Here is a 14,906-nt window from a genome sequence, read left to right as displayed (position 1 = left end):
ACCCTGTGGTACCCCGCATGTAATTGGAAGGTTGGATGAATTGTGATTATTTATTGATACAAACTGAGTCCTATCTGTAAGGTAGCTCTTGAACCACTCCAAGTCCTTCCCCCTAATACCGTAATGAGATAGTTTATGCAAAAGGATTTCGTGGTTAATGGTGTCGAAGGCCTTGGAGAAGTCCAGGAAAATACCAAAGTGCATGGTCAAACGACCTTATGTATGCTCGATGTTAAGGATTTTATCACAATTATCAACACTCTTCACCGATTATTGGTAGTTAATGCTGATAATGATACTGACCAACATTTTTACTCATCAAAACATGTGTGGTCTGCCTCTTAGCATCCCTCCACTATTTGGAGATTCCTAGGGACCATGGTCACCGGTCAATATTTAGGGAAACGTGGTCAAAATGACCACAGGGTCCAATAGTTGGCCAATAACACTGGTCTGTGTAGAATCATTAAATTGATTTCCACCAAGAAGCTTTCAAACTTTCCCCATTTAACAATAATTGATGATAATATTAACGAAATCCCAAATTTCTCCTCACCATGTTCGATATAACCTGAATTAACATACACAATGAGCAGGGCTGGCCGGGGGTCAAGGTGGCCAAAATGACCAAGGTAGTCAACTTTGGGGGTGCTCAATTTTAAGGATTCATTCACCAGTGTTGGGTGTCACAGCACACCCTTGTTAATAAGATTCTGGTAACATTCGAAGTGTTTTTTTGATAAATTTAACTGATATTATTGGCCATTTGAAGGGCAATAAGTGGCCAAAATGACCTTAAGCTGTTGAATAGGGTAATAAATTCTGGTATATTTGAAATTAGAATCAAATTTTACACAAGATGGACTTTTGAATGCATTTTTATTTTATATGGGAAGAAGATAAAACACGCTGAAGACCTCAAATTCCTACCTATATGCAGTTTATTATGCAAAACTGCGTGAATGGTCAGTTATGTCTAAAGTACGCCAAATGACCCTCATAGGTCAAAACTGATGGAATAAATTGCATGAGGTCAAAATACGTTGGAGATGTTTAATTTAAAGGATTAATACACCAATGTTAGGTGTCAAGTATACCCTTGTAACAATTCTGGTAACATTCTAAGTATTTTTGGATAAATTGAACTGATGTCATTGGTCATTTTAACTGCAATAAGTGGCCAAAATGACTTTAAGCTGTTAAATAGGGTCATTAAGACTGGTATATATGGAATCAGCATAAAATGCTACACAAGAAGGACCTTTAAATGCATTCTCATTTTAGAAGGGAAGAAGATAAAAAAATGCTAAAGACCTCAATTTCCTGCCTATATGAACAGTTAATAATGCAAAACTGCGCGAATGGTCATTTATGTCTAAAGTACCCAAAATTATCCTCATAGGTCAAAACTGACGGAATAAATTACATGAGATTGATGGTTATGGTCCAGCGCATATTTTGAAAATAAATGTGGATTTCTAAAAACGTGCAATCGTAGCTCTAATGAATATTTGTAACACATTTCGGATAAAAAAATCATGAAAATTGTCAGTTTTGGCCAAAATATGGCCAAAATGACCACTGCTATTGTGATTTGGCAAATGAAACCACTTTTTCTGGAATCTGGGTGCATTTTTACTTAAGACCCTTTTAATTGCATATGGCTACAATAGCATTCTGTTAAGGGACCATTTTCCAAAGAGTGGCCAAAATGGTCATTTTTGGTCAAAAATTGGCCAAAATGGCGTGAGTACGGTCAATAAGAGTGACATTTTTGGAATCAGCGCACAATTTTACCCCGGATAGCTTGTCAAACCTTCCCCACCAAAAATTCTTAATAAAGCCCCCTATCTCCTAGACTTTATATGTTTCAAAGTCTGGGAACTAATCTAGTGGGCCACAACGCTCCTTTGTCTAGTTGTAAGTTTTGTTGAGCTTTTTGATATACCAGAACAATCTTAACCATTATGATTCATCGTCTTTTGTCATTTCATTACTAAAAAGGCTGGGCCATGGTATATCAAGGTGAGCGGAGTAGAGATTGTGGACCATGTCAGTGTCTCAGTTACATCTAAACCTTCTAGTGATGACTTTTCACCAGTCACGGTGAATGTTCTGTTAGAATCGCCTGTAAGTATAATGTGTATTATAGTAATGACTTGGACTATGAGCCTTCGTCAGTATTCGCTTGATGTAACTGTCAGGTAGAAGCTTGTACACAGAATAATTAAAAACAGAACGGCTACTTTAAATTTAAGTTTAGCTTTATTAACAGAATATTCGAACGATCACCTTTACAAGTTTTACATTCAATCACTCCTCTTCTTTGTAGATTCCTTTAATAACTCTAGTCGAAGTAAATCATTCATAACCACAGGTAAAATGAATATGAAATACAAAGACTAAAACTCCTAGAGTATACGTGACATATTACACTTTGATATGTTATTAAATTTGGAAAAGGATTATTACTATCAAAACCGGACTGGTATGTCCTTTGAGTTCATATACAATTATTTCAGGTGGAAATAGCTTGTTTTAGTCCAGTTAAATCATTGTCTTTGGCATATGCGATTTCGGAATCAGAGCAATAATGCTCATCGAGTAAGGTTCAGTAGTGAGTAAACAAAAGTGTAGCGCATATAGATGTTCCTTGAAAACGACTAATCCGCTTACCAGTCGAAAAGACTTTCTGACTTTGAACAAACGTTGATCGTTGTTATGGTTGATCACTTAATCGTCATCAATTAACTATCTATGAATCCATGTTTCGCAGAATGGAACGCTCGTATCACCTCCCCCTCACTCAGATTGGGGTCACAAAGCAGATCAGATCACGATCACGTAGAGTAGTTCACTCAGAATAAATAGCGCCCCCTTCAGAATGAATGACATGGAATCGGACGTGGATCTGTCTTTCCATGAAATAGGAGCCACACTTGATTTCTGGAATGTACAAATAATAACCAACTGCCAGTAAATAGCTTGAAGCTGGCAAAATAAAACTAGAAGAAATCTCACTCAGTGAGGGTCTGAGTGTTCCCTCTGTAAAAATAAAAAATGGTGCCAGCTTAGTGTATAGACCTCTGCAACTCACCCAACATAGCTCCACACCCCACTGATCTTACAGACTGTGCACTCAACCCGGGAGGGGCACTTCCATTCACGAGTGGATACCATGCGCGACCATGGGGTCTCGAAAAGCACCCTAAACACGTAATTTCCATATTCTGAAAATACACCCCTTAACAAGTATTGGCGTGTAAAACCCTACCCATAACTTGGAAACAAAACGATACTCTTGGAAAATATTCTCTGAAATGAGCCCCTAAACAAGTACAGGAATGCTTTATTGTTACGAGTCCTTCAACCTGCAGTAAAGTGGTGGAGTTGATATGCATATCAATAGACCAAGTGCAGCTCCTTTCAAATGGATAACAAGAATTCAAGGCAAAGGGAAAAGTAATAAGAATATTTCAGGGGCACTCTGACAGGAACATATTAAAAGCTTTCTTAATTTCTAAATTTTCAAAAATCTCATGCTAAGGACCAATCATCTCCCTTGCCCCCCCCCAGTCCCTCATGCACTCGCACGTTTAATGACAATAAATATTAATTATTTTTGCTATTTTCCAGGGCTGTATATATATATATTTATATATATATGTTGTAGTGCATTTTGTATCCCTAGTATCAAACTGTTTGGGAGAGCATATTCTTTTTTGCCTGAAACTGGCGATCAATGAGGTGTCATTTTTTTAATTCACGCCGTATATATATATATATATATATATATATATATATATATATATATATATATATATATATATATAATTGTGTGTGTACATGTTGTGAACAATGTATTCACGTATAGTTTTCGCGGATTTACTCATGGTTTTCATTTGATGTTTCCCACATTTACACTTACGACTTTTTTTCTGCAATTTAATCAAGGAGGTGCACTTTCTTCAGAAACCAGTCGTAAATATATATGTTCAGGTTCAACAGAATTATCTACCTGTACTCAATGCCAGGGTCACCGCTATCATTTCGGATAGCGATCAAACAAACTCACAGGAATTATTGGACAACGGAAAAGGTGAGACGACTCCTCAATAGCCATTAATGTAATCCTCTAAAATACGATGTGCACTGTGACGTCATCATTCCGCCATCTTTATAAAAGCTGATGCCATTGTCCTGCCTGCGCTGGCGATCGGCAGCTGGCGCATCTCTGAAAACTCTGTTAAAGGGGAAGTTCACCCTGAAGAAAACTTTGTTGCAAAAATAGCAGAAAAACTAGTAAAAAATATTGGTGAAGGTTTGAGGAAAATCCGCTAAAGAGTAAGAAAGTTATGAGAGTTCAAAGTTTTGGATTTGTGACGTCATAAACGAGCAGCTGCCCCATGTATTATGTAATATAAAATGCATGAATTTCAAATTTTGCATGGTTCCTGATGACTTAATTTTGTTTTCTATTCATGATTGGGTGTGAAATGATTTGTCCATTGATATACAAAAGGTACTGCGAAAACCATTTTCAATTTTCTTAGAAAATGACATTTCATTGATTTTTTACCATTCGCTATGTAGGAATGCTGCTCGCATATGACGTCACAAATCAAATAATTAAAATTCTAATAACTTTTTAATTATTTGATGAATTTTTCTCAAACCTTCGGCAATATTTTTTATTTTGTCTGCTATTTTTACAATAAAGTTTTTGTCAGGGTCAACTTCCCCTTTAAACGGGTAATCCTATATCATCTAAGGAGGGCGTTGTGAGAATTTGCCGTTATATGCAAAATGTCTATTCTGTACAGCAACAATTAGCATAGTGATGGTGTTTTTGAAATGTCATCACAACTTACATTGTAGAAAGTATAATCCAGTTCATAAAAATTTGACATATTGTGTATTTAAGTGTTACTGAACATCATGCCTGTGTTTCAGGTCTCATGAACAAGATCAACTTTGTGTCATTTAAGGTAAATGACCTTTGACCATGTTGGGGGGGAATGCCGTAATAACTGAGAGTTTAGAGATCTAGTTCTTAAAATCTGGTTATCAAAGGGTAATCTGGTATCACTGATCGTATTTTACAAGACTTGTAGGTTACATGATCAAGGTCAAATGTCATTGAGGGGAAATTAACATTGTATTTCATCTTGTTTTATTCATTACATGAACGATCTTCATCTGAATAATTATTCAGTATAGTCGTTTTAAAAGTCAGCACTGCTGCTGTAATGAATCACGTAATGCAGATTAGACTGCCAGAGTCGTTCCACCTGTTATTTTTTAGGCAGCCAGGTTAAGGAGGAAGCCGGGTACTCTCTGACGTATACTGGAGCTTTTTCTTTGTTTTGGTGGAGGAGGGCCGTGGTGGAGGCAGATGCTACCTTCAATTTTTTTATGAACAAATATTTTCTTGTTGGATTTGCCTTCGTATTTCTTTCATAAAAAACTAAAACCTCTTAATTGTTTTAATTTCTACTCATCAGTTCCGGACATACTCAAAGACGATGGGACCTATTCAACGTCATTTCAAGAAATCACAACTGACGGTAGATATAGCGTTAAAGTCGATGCAATAGGATTCGAAAAATTCAATCATTCAGTTGAAACCAACGGAACGATAAAAGGTTTGATATAGTATCTAATTTCCAAATCATTTCAATGATGCCATAATCCTACGATGGTTGCTTCCGGGAGGGGGGGGGCCACTTACATTGGCGAGTGGATACCATGCGCGACCAAAAAAACACGTAAAAAGGATGTCTTTTTCACGATAGGGCACGTTACGTACGTAACGTGATAAGGGTGTCAAAAACACAAAAATAATGAAAAAAGGGTATCTATTTCGCTAGGAAAATTACGTGTTTAGGGTCGAATATGCGGGGATGATAAAACAAAATTAAAATGTTTTATAAAGGATGTCCTTTTTGCCCCAAAACTTCGTGTTTAGAGTCCGATTTGCACGAGGTGTAGAAGGTGGGGTCGTACTAAACCAAATAAGGTAAAGCCGACGACCGAAGGACCCGTAACAATAAAACATTCCTGTACTTGTTTAGGGGTTCATTTCAGGGAAGTTTGCCAAGAGTATCGTTTTGTTTCCAATACTTGTTAAGGGTAGGGTTTCACATGCCAATACTTGTTAAGGGGTGTATTTTCAGAATATGGAAATTACGTGTTTAGGGTGCTTTTCGATACCTCCTGGGGTGCGTTTATTCGACACTTTTTTACCCTAGAATCATGATTAGAATCATGATTCAAATCACGATTCTGCAGAATCACGATTGCGTTTAGTCGAAATTGGAAATAAACGTCTTTCAAATCACAAACATGAAACACGGAAAAAGGGGCGTTTGGAAAGACGTTTCTGTAGAATCACGAACGAAAAGGGTCGTATAAACGATATCGTGATTTGAATCATGATTCTATGACGTCATTGTGTCGTGCTTCTTCCGGGTTCGACTCAAAGGCGCGCGCTGTGTTTCGTGCAGGTTAATTTTCGTGTAGCAGATTGCCAGTGTACTAGTACCGGTATATGCCAATTGTCATGTGCATTTAGGAATTATCATTCTGTGTATTGTACCCCGGGGTTGTACTGTAGCGTCATTTGTATATTTCACTCAGGGTGATTTCACAAAATGAAATACGGGACAATTGACAAACGAAGATCAACAAAGAAGCCCACACAAAGTGTGGGCTTCTGAGAATCCATAGTATAATAATAAGACTTTTGAAAAAAATATAAAGAATTAGAAGGGAAGGTGAACGAAAGAATGAAGGAGAGAAAGAAAAGAGATGATTGGGAAGGATAGAAAACAGAAAAAAATAACAGAAAGTTAGAATAAAAGGATGAAAGAAATAATAAAAGAGATAAAAAAGGTTTCCGTCATTCTTTGAAATGAATATAGAAAGAAAGAAAGGAAGGGAAGATTAATAAATGTCTCGCAAAATAAAGGAGACAATTAAAGGGGGAAAGGTGAGAAAAAGTAGGAGGAAAGAAAGAATGAAGGAAATAAACATGTTTCCTTCATTCTTTGAAAGAAACAATAGAAAGAAAATAAAAATAAGGGAAAAGAATGAGAAGGGAAAAATGAAGAAAGGAATAAAGAATGGAAGGGAAGAATGAAGGGGAAGAGAACGAAAAAAATAGAAAATAATGGAAGGAGAGAAAGAACGAAAAGAAACAGGAGACGAAGAGAGAAGGAAGCCAAGGTAATTATAAGGAAAGAAAGAATTTCTGAAGGAAATAAAAAAGTATATTGGATAAAGAAGGAAAGAAAGAAAAATGAACAGAGAGAGAGAGAGAAAAAAGAAAATGTCGAGGAAAGAAAGATAGGAAATAAAGATAGATGGAACAAAAAAGGGCAAGCAGAAAGGAAAGGGTATATATAAAATAAAGAAAAGGGAAAAGTTCAAACTTCAAGTAAACAAAAAAATCCAATCATCTAATAAAAATCATAACTTTATTAAATGTATTTTTAAAATTTTAAACATAAAATGTTTTAGAAATGAATAAAATTTCAAAGTGAAACATATTGTCAAACTTAAAAATTAGATGAAACATCGCGGCATCGTGCACACCAAGGCTAAAAACGAAAGCTGAAACTAGATATATGAAAAGTCAATAACATTTTCCTCCGATTACATCTCCAAATCATTAAACTGAGAATCCATAGTATAATTATAAGAATTTCCCGCCGATTTTGTGATTATTTTGGTAGAAAAACTGTTTATCATGTGAGGTGTTTGCACCATTGAGAATTTGCTTCGATCCTCCATGCCGAGCTAGTAGCCTGCCACACACAGGCAGGAGGCCAGTTCGTTTGCAATGTATTAGCAAGAAATCATCGCAGAACTTGCAAAAGTTTACAGTTATCGATTTAATTGTTGTCCCTGCTTCGTCAGCTGTTGGTTATTTAATGAAAATTCGTCACTTTCAAATGTATTAACTACATTTTGTTCAATATTCTGAAATACGGGACGTCTGGTCACCCTGATTTCACTGTTTTCATCAATCATGTCTTCAAGTTCCAAAGGCACAAATTGGACTGACGACGAACTCAGGGCTCTGCTTGTGCTTTGGGCTCAGCCTGAAGCACAAGCATCCCTTACCGGGATTCACAGAAATATAAGACGATCTACGAGTCCCTTTCAGCGGCGCTTGCAAGGGAGGGATTTCAACGGAGATGTGGCACCGCCTGTCGAGACAAAATTAACAGAATTCGTGCCCAGTACTACGGCTACCGAACACCATTTTTGATGAACCGACAAGATTGAATACAAGTAAACAAAAACAATACGAGGTACAATACACGGAATTCTGGAAGTAAAAGATTTATTTTTCGGAAGCCGAGTTGCACTTGCACAAACGATCGCGCGTTAGCTCCGGTGGCAGCAAAAATCTAGCAGCCGACGTGAAGTTAGAAACACGCGCGAAAATGTTGACCTATACTTCCTGGGTCAAACTGCGCACTGTGATGCGCACTGGATCGGCCCGAATTCAGGGAGAAACAGCGTTAGAAAGATGGTCGTATAAACGCTGATTCTGTCGGATCGTGATTCATGTTGCTGTTTTGAATCATGATTCAAATCGTGATTCCAATCATGATTCTGGGTTGAGGTCGCATAAACGCAGCCCTGGTCGCGCATGGTATCCACTTGTGAATGGAAGTGGCCCCCCCGGGGGTTGCATTAACATCCTTTCAAAACACATTTTCAATGTACATTATAATTTTTAATGAATACGTTTGGTATGAATTCTCGTTTACTTATTCATGAAGGATTATGACATCATTGACATCTGGATTTATTGATTGTAGTCATGCCTTGCCCTGGCGCAAGTCAAAATCTGCATTACTGCAAAGAATACCTACTGATCACCCAAGCATTGATTCATACCACATAAATATGCTATCAAATTATTTGGGAGAAGATGCTCTTTCCAGTAAATGATTATGCATTCATGACATCTTTTCCCTTAAAGTTGAATTAAGAAGACGATTCCAATTATTGAGATATACAACCCCCCAAACACACTAAGAGGTGATTCGACCCCCCCATTTTCTTTTTCAAAATAGTGAATTTGAACGATTTATCCCTACCAATTTTCTCTGAATTGGCTCCTGCAATGCCTACCGAGACGGGTGTTATTTGACTGTGACGTCACCGGGGTTATTCGGTCCCGGTGGAGTAAACAAGGCAGCTCGTTTTGTGTACTATGCACGTACATCTTCATATCTATACCTTTGTGTCAAAACTTCATTTTATCGCTATTGATTTTATGTGAACGATATTGAAAGGAAGTAATAAATATTCAAAGACATATAGTCAACAATTTGTCTCTACATTGTTAAAACTGTTCTTCTTTGTAGCGATTTTTAGACGATTTTAATGCCTTGTTTTCGTTCGGGACTGTGTCCGTGGCGAAACAAGTCATAATGGAATGAACTGCAGTTGAAGTTGTATCTGCGAGCCGGAAAACTTGCAAAGAGGAAATGATTAAACGTATATATGGCCGTACTATAATTCTAAATAATTATGTAAATTTCCTCAGAACGATACCATATACCCTAAAGGAATAATTTCAAGGCGAATAATATGAAATTTGATCGAGATCTCACCAGTCGATCACGTAGCATACGTGTTATCATGACATATTTATCCGCGTGTGACGCGGCTCTTGCAAAAACACAGTTGGTTGCGGAATTGCTTTGTGCCGACCGGCCGCCCGCTCCGGTGCAGCTAGCTGTCGAGCTACCGTACCGTATACCTTTCTTGCTGTCTTCAACCCACTTGCGAATTGCGTTTGTATGAGTGACGGTGACCTCTAGCGTAATTAGATATAGAAAACAACTCGGAAGGCCGCGAAGAATAGTACGTAAGTTTGATTCAAGATTGTTCTGTGGAATGAGCTATGAGTGGAAATGATCCAGAGGATATAAAAATGGAGTCAAAGACAAAAGGAAAGAAGAAAAAGACGCCAGGGGATCGCTGCATGGTCATGAACTGCGGGTCGACATACTAGACCACTACAGTACACTCAATTAATGCCTGGGTGTTGTGTGTATTGTATAGGCGTGCAGCGCGCACAGAGCTGAGCTAGCCGCCGGAATTACTTTCCAGCTACTCACTTTATCGAACATCGTGATAAAATAAATGAGAAATAGTGAAAACATCATTCAATAACTCACTGTTTGCAATCTTACATTATGATTTAAGAGTTCATGATAGTTATTCATACTGTTTTTATACAGGGAAAGTAAAGATTTGTACATATGATTCCTATTTGTTTGATTTGAGTTGCTTTAAAAAAAAAATAAGATCATCTTTCTCTCTCTGCACAGCATTTCTGTATTACACCCGGGTACCTCTTATACTAAATTTCCCCCGGTGACGTCACACTCAGAGTGATTTTTCTGTACACTCGTCTCTCGTGCTCTGACAGGTGGCTAATTTCAGACCTTCAAAGCAATATATCGAGATAAGGCAGAGGATTTTTGTGACATGCTATCTGTTTGAACAACTGATATAATATATATTGTGTGTGGAACCCATATTTATGGAAACTTACCCCCTTCTTAATTCAACTTTAAAATTGGGATTTGCGCGGTGTCAATTGATTTTGTTTTACTCATGTTGTTTAAATGTTAAAAATCTGGGATGTCAAGCCAAAATATCCATATTTCGTTTTATTTAGATTTGAGCAAGTATTTAGTTTTAATCAAGTTAATAAGTTAAATATGGGTAATGGTCATCGGTCTTCCCTATAAAACAATATGTCACCTTTTCTCTTGGATTCTTGGTGGCCGCGTCTGACCAAAAGACGTTAAAAGATGGGAGTTGCTGCTACCCTGTTTGGCGTTCAACGATTAAAGGGAGAGCCTCGTCGATCTGGCGCTGCACAGTGGCTGCCGGGCCCACGATCAGTTGGGCAAAGCAAATTTTCGGAGTGTTTCATTTCATTTAATGTCTATTTCGAACAATAAATTATGGATTTTTCCCCCCTTTTTTTTCTTTGGACCGGGGAGGGGACCATGGTCCCAGGTCCTCTCCCCATATACGCTAGTGCCTAGAAATATGGAAAGTCTAGGTGGTATACCAAGTATTGAGTCAGGAAACTCATGCTCAAATGCTCTCCAAGAGTAAAAAGCACTGGCGTAAATCCCGAGGAGGATGGGGGGGATATGTCCCCCAACTTATCCTCCCCCCACTTTTCGAGGAGGGGGGGGGGGGGGGAGGCCTGTACAAACATCCCCCACTTTTTACGAAAAAAAGAAGAGATAATTGTTTTATTGGTGGAAATTCTTCCTGAAATACCGCTTAACAAATAAAACAATATTGTTGAATCATAAAATGCAAATAAAGAGCCAGTTCACCATAAAATTTCCAAACGAAATTATAACATTGAAGAGAAACCCCCGTTTCTTCCAATTCATCAATGTTGGGGTCTTTGGGAAGGGATTAAGATGGAATGTCAAAGAGGGATAAAGGAAGAGAAACGTAGTGGGAAAGAAGTAAATATTATTCATAATTATGTTATGTTAGATTACATAAGAAACATTTTTGTCATAACTTTATGAAACATAAGTTGCCCAGGGCCTACGTCTTCATTGTTCCTGGTGCTCGCATTGTCTGTTTAACGAGATATATAATTATGTTGTACTAAAACATCCCGTTTTCAAGTCAATATAAACCAAATATATTTCTTAGCACTTGAGTTATCATTGTTTTATGTAGTGACATAATATATGCTTCTTTTTCATGACTCAAAAAGTCATTGTCCATGTTAAGGTCTTCGTATAATCATATGAAACATTTCCTTCCGTGATTACATTCGCATTAGTGGATTGGTGAGATATGTCTGCTCTTCATGAATTCCTAGATTAATTCCTTAAAATATCCCTCCTTTTGATCTGAATATAAAAAAATTTAAGCTCGCGCTTCGCGCTCGCATCATTTGGTTGATAAAATACGAATGGTCCTTGTTAATTCCTACAAAGAAACCATAGAATGCCCCACTTCAGGTCTGAATTATCTAAATTTTCAGCTCGCGCTTCGCGCTCGTAATATTTGATTAGTGAGATGTGTATGATGATTGCAATGACTACAGAAAGTGTTTCATGTGTTCAGATGTAAATCTAATAAAATCAGCAAGCACTTGGCACTCGCATTAGATGACTGTGGTGAGATATGTATATTCTTAATGGATTCCTAAAATATATTCCTTAAAATCTCGCTGTTTGGGGTCAAAATATACGAAAACTTCAGCTCGTGCTTCGCGCTCGCATTGTCTAGCGAGACAGGTACCTATCATGGTTACCAAAATTTGATTATAATGTCCCTTTTAAGGTGTGAATATAAAAAATTTCAGCTCGCGCTTCGCGCTCGCATTATTTGATCAGTGAGATACATATCCGTTTGATGACATTGTCCGCAAAATGTCTCTATTATGTCAGAATAACTGGCAACTGAGCGCGCTCACTCAGTGACTCAAAAATTTTGCTGGTGCTCCCCCCCTGCCGTGACCCACGGTACGCCACTGTGGACATATCAATGACAATTCCTTGCATGTCTAAAAAACTTGATTGCAAAAGAATGCCAAAATATTTCAGTCATCCCCCACCCATCAACACGGATTTACGCCAGTGGTAAAAAGAAAAAGTGCACAAAATGTACGCGGAAAACGAGGATCCAATGACCGGGGTTATCATGGTAATAATACATTTGTAAAGCGCTAGAAGGTATCACTTCGATATAAGCGAAATAATATTACCTTTATGGGCAGGGTCGCAGTAATCATGGAAATATGTAATAACCATTACCTTCGCCAATAAACTCTGATGGCATACAAAATCAGAGTCGCGAAAAACCTGTATTTTCTTTTTCTTTGTTTTTTTGGTTTTGGACACAGTAAAAAGAGCAGCTGAATCTGACCCCATCGATCCCGAAACAGTGCCATCATTCATGCGCACAGTATCAGGAGGAGTCTTCAAAGTTAACGGCTACACGCCGAACGCTCCGGATATCCTGCCACCGTCCCGAATCCAGGACCTGGTGTATACCTCATTCTCCTATGATAATGGCTCCGTGACACTCAGCTGGACTGCTGTAGGAGATAACCTTGACCAAGGAACGGGTAAAGATTATTATTGTGTTTTTTTGTCGACGGGGGGTGGGGGGGGGGGGGTGAGTGTTCAGATGATGGTATAGGGCATGTAGGGTGAGATAGGAACATTTTATTTTGCCTTTTCAGATTATTTATTGGAATGACCCTTTTAAAAAGAGAATATGTTTTCTCTTCTTCGGATAATCATGTGTTTTTTTAGATGCACTCTGCAGTTTCATTGTCAGGGCCGTCGCCAGGGGGGGGGGGGGGGGGGTGCGGAGGGTGCGAACGCACCCCCTTCAGAACCAAAAAAAAAACAAAAATTAAAAAAAAAACAAAAAAAACAAAAACAAAACAACCGGAGGGGGGGGGGTAGGGATACTTGAGGGCTCTTTTGAAAAAGATCTGGCCGGCGGGCTATATAACTGCATGAAATTGAGTTAATACGTTGTTTTTTGTGTTTTTGTGTTTTTTTTCATAAAAAGCACCCCCCTAGAAAAAAGCTGGTGACGGCCCTGATTGTACACCCTAAAAAATGAAGTGCTAATTTAGCGCTTAATGTCCTTGTAGATACTGCACTTTGAGTGCTGATTTAGTCATTGAATTTGAATTTGAACTAGAAAATCAGCACTCAAAGTGCAGTCACTATACAAGGAGTAAGTGCTAAATTATAAGCACTTCATTACTTCATGTTTAGAGTGCAAGGATCATACCTATATATGTTCATACTTAGCATAAATGAAACCAGCTACGTTTGAGATCGTTGCGCTTTACCCCGGGGCTTTACAAAATCAAGTAATGTATCTTTTCTTCTAATCAAAGCACACAGTTACGAACTCCGCTATTCAACGAACTTCACGTCTATTCGAACGAATTTCAGCAATTGCGATGAGATCACGCAAGATGAACTGGTCCACGGGAACATCTCCAACATCAACCCGCCAGGGGTTACCGAAACCATCACTGTTACTCTTCCCGAAAGTGGGCAGGATCGTCTGTACTATTTCGCAATAAGGGCTTGGGACGAGGCCGGGAATGTAGGGGATTTGTCCAACATCGTATCCTTGTTCTTCATCCGTCCTTTACCGGTGACCACAGAAGCAACCACAGAAGGTACTCTGTCCACTGAACAAACCACCAATCAAACTGAACCAGGTGATCTGTCAACTGAAACAATTTCGTCGGAGGAGTTGACCACGCGCCAAACTACGCCAGATCAAGAGAGGAACCCAGACATGCCAGAAGAACCTAACAAAACGGCCATGATTATCGGCCTGTCATGTGCGGGGGGTGTGGTCGTACTTGTTCTGGGTGTCATCCTATGCATCTACTACCGGAAGACGCATGTGGCGGATATGAAATCCCAATCTACGGATTTAGTACAGGACAACTTCCAAGGGGTCCAGGTGGTACGATACACCGCAACCTACGACAATCCTGCTTACTCTACTAATTGATTTACGCTCCAACTTACCTTAATGAAAAGAATGCATCAACTGATGCAACTAAGAACACGTGAAATTTATAAATACCATGAATTAATAACTCCAGATATGATAGTTACAAGCCAATCCAACTTAAAACAAAATAATTTCATTCCAGTCAAAAAATGAATTCCTTTTTGATTTAGATCATTCACTAACTATTCTCCATACCCCACCCCGACAACATCATGACTATAGCAGTATAGCTACAAGAGTAGGCCTATGTTAAATGACGTTCCGTTTGTCGATTAGATAAATTCACTCTTGTTGAGCATTATTATTGAAAACCCAACCAAAGTGCT

General features: G+C 38.4%; 1 protein-coding gene across 1 annotated transcript; it reads left to right on the top strand.

Moving 5' to 3' along the window:
* The first annotated feature begins 10,754 nt into the window (after positions 1 to 10,754).
* LOC121413137 (calcium-activated chloride channel regulator 1-like) lies at positions 10,755 to 14,612 on the top strand. The gene is made up of 3 exons (XM_041605900.1): positions 10,755 to 10,758; positions 12,926 to 13,150; positions 13,943 to 14,612. Exons 1-3 carry the CDS (start codon positions 10,755 to 10,757, stop codon positions 14,575 to 14,577), a joined length of 864 nt encoding a protein of 287 aa, XP_041461834.1. The 3' UTR covers positions 14,578 to 14,612.
* The last annotated feature ends 294 nt before the right edge of the window (positions 14,613 to 14,906 follow it).

Source organism: Lytechinus variegatus, chromosome 4, assembly GCF_018143015.1.
Source record: "Lytechinus variegatus isolate NC3 chromosome 4, Lvar_3.0, whole genome shotgun sequence".
In the NCBI taxonomy this organism is placed as follows: Eukaryota; Metazoa; Echinodermata; class Echinoidea; order Temnopleuroida; family Toxopneustidae; genus Lytechinus; species Lytechinus variegatus.
This window is presented reverse-complemented; position numbering and strand designations above follow the sequence as displayed.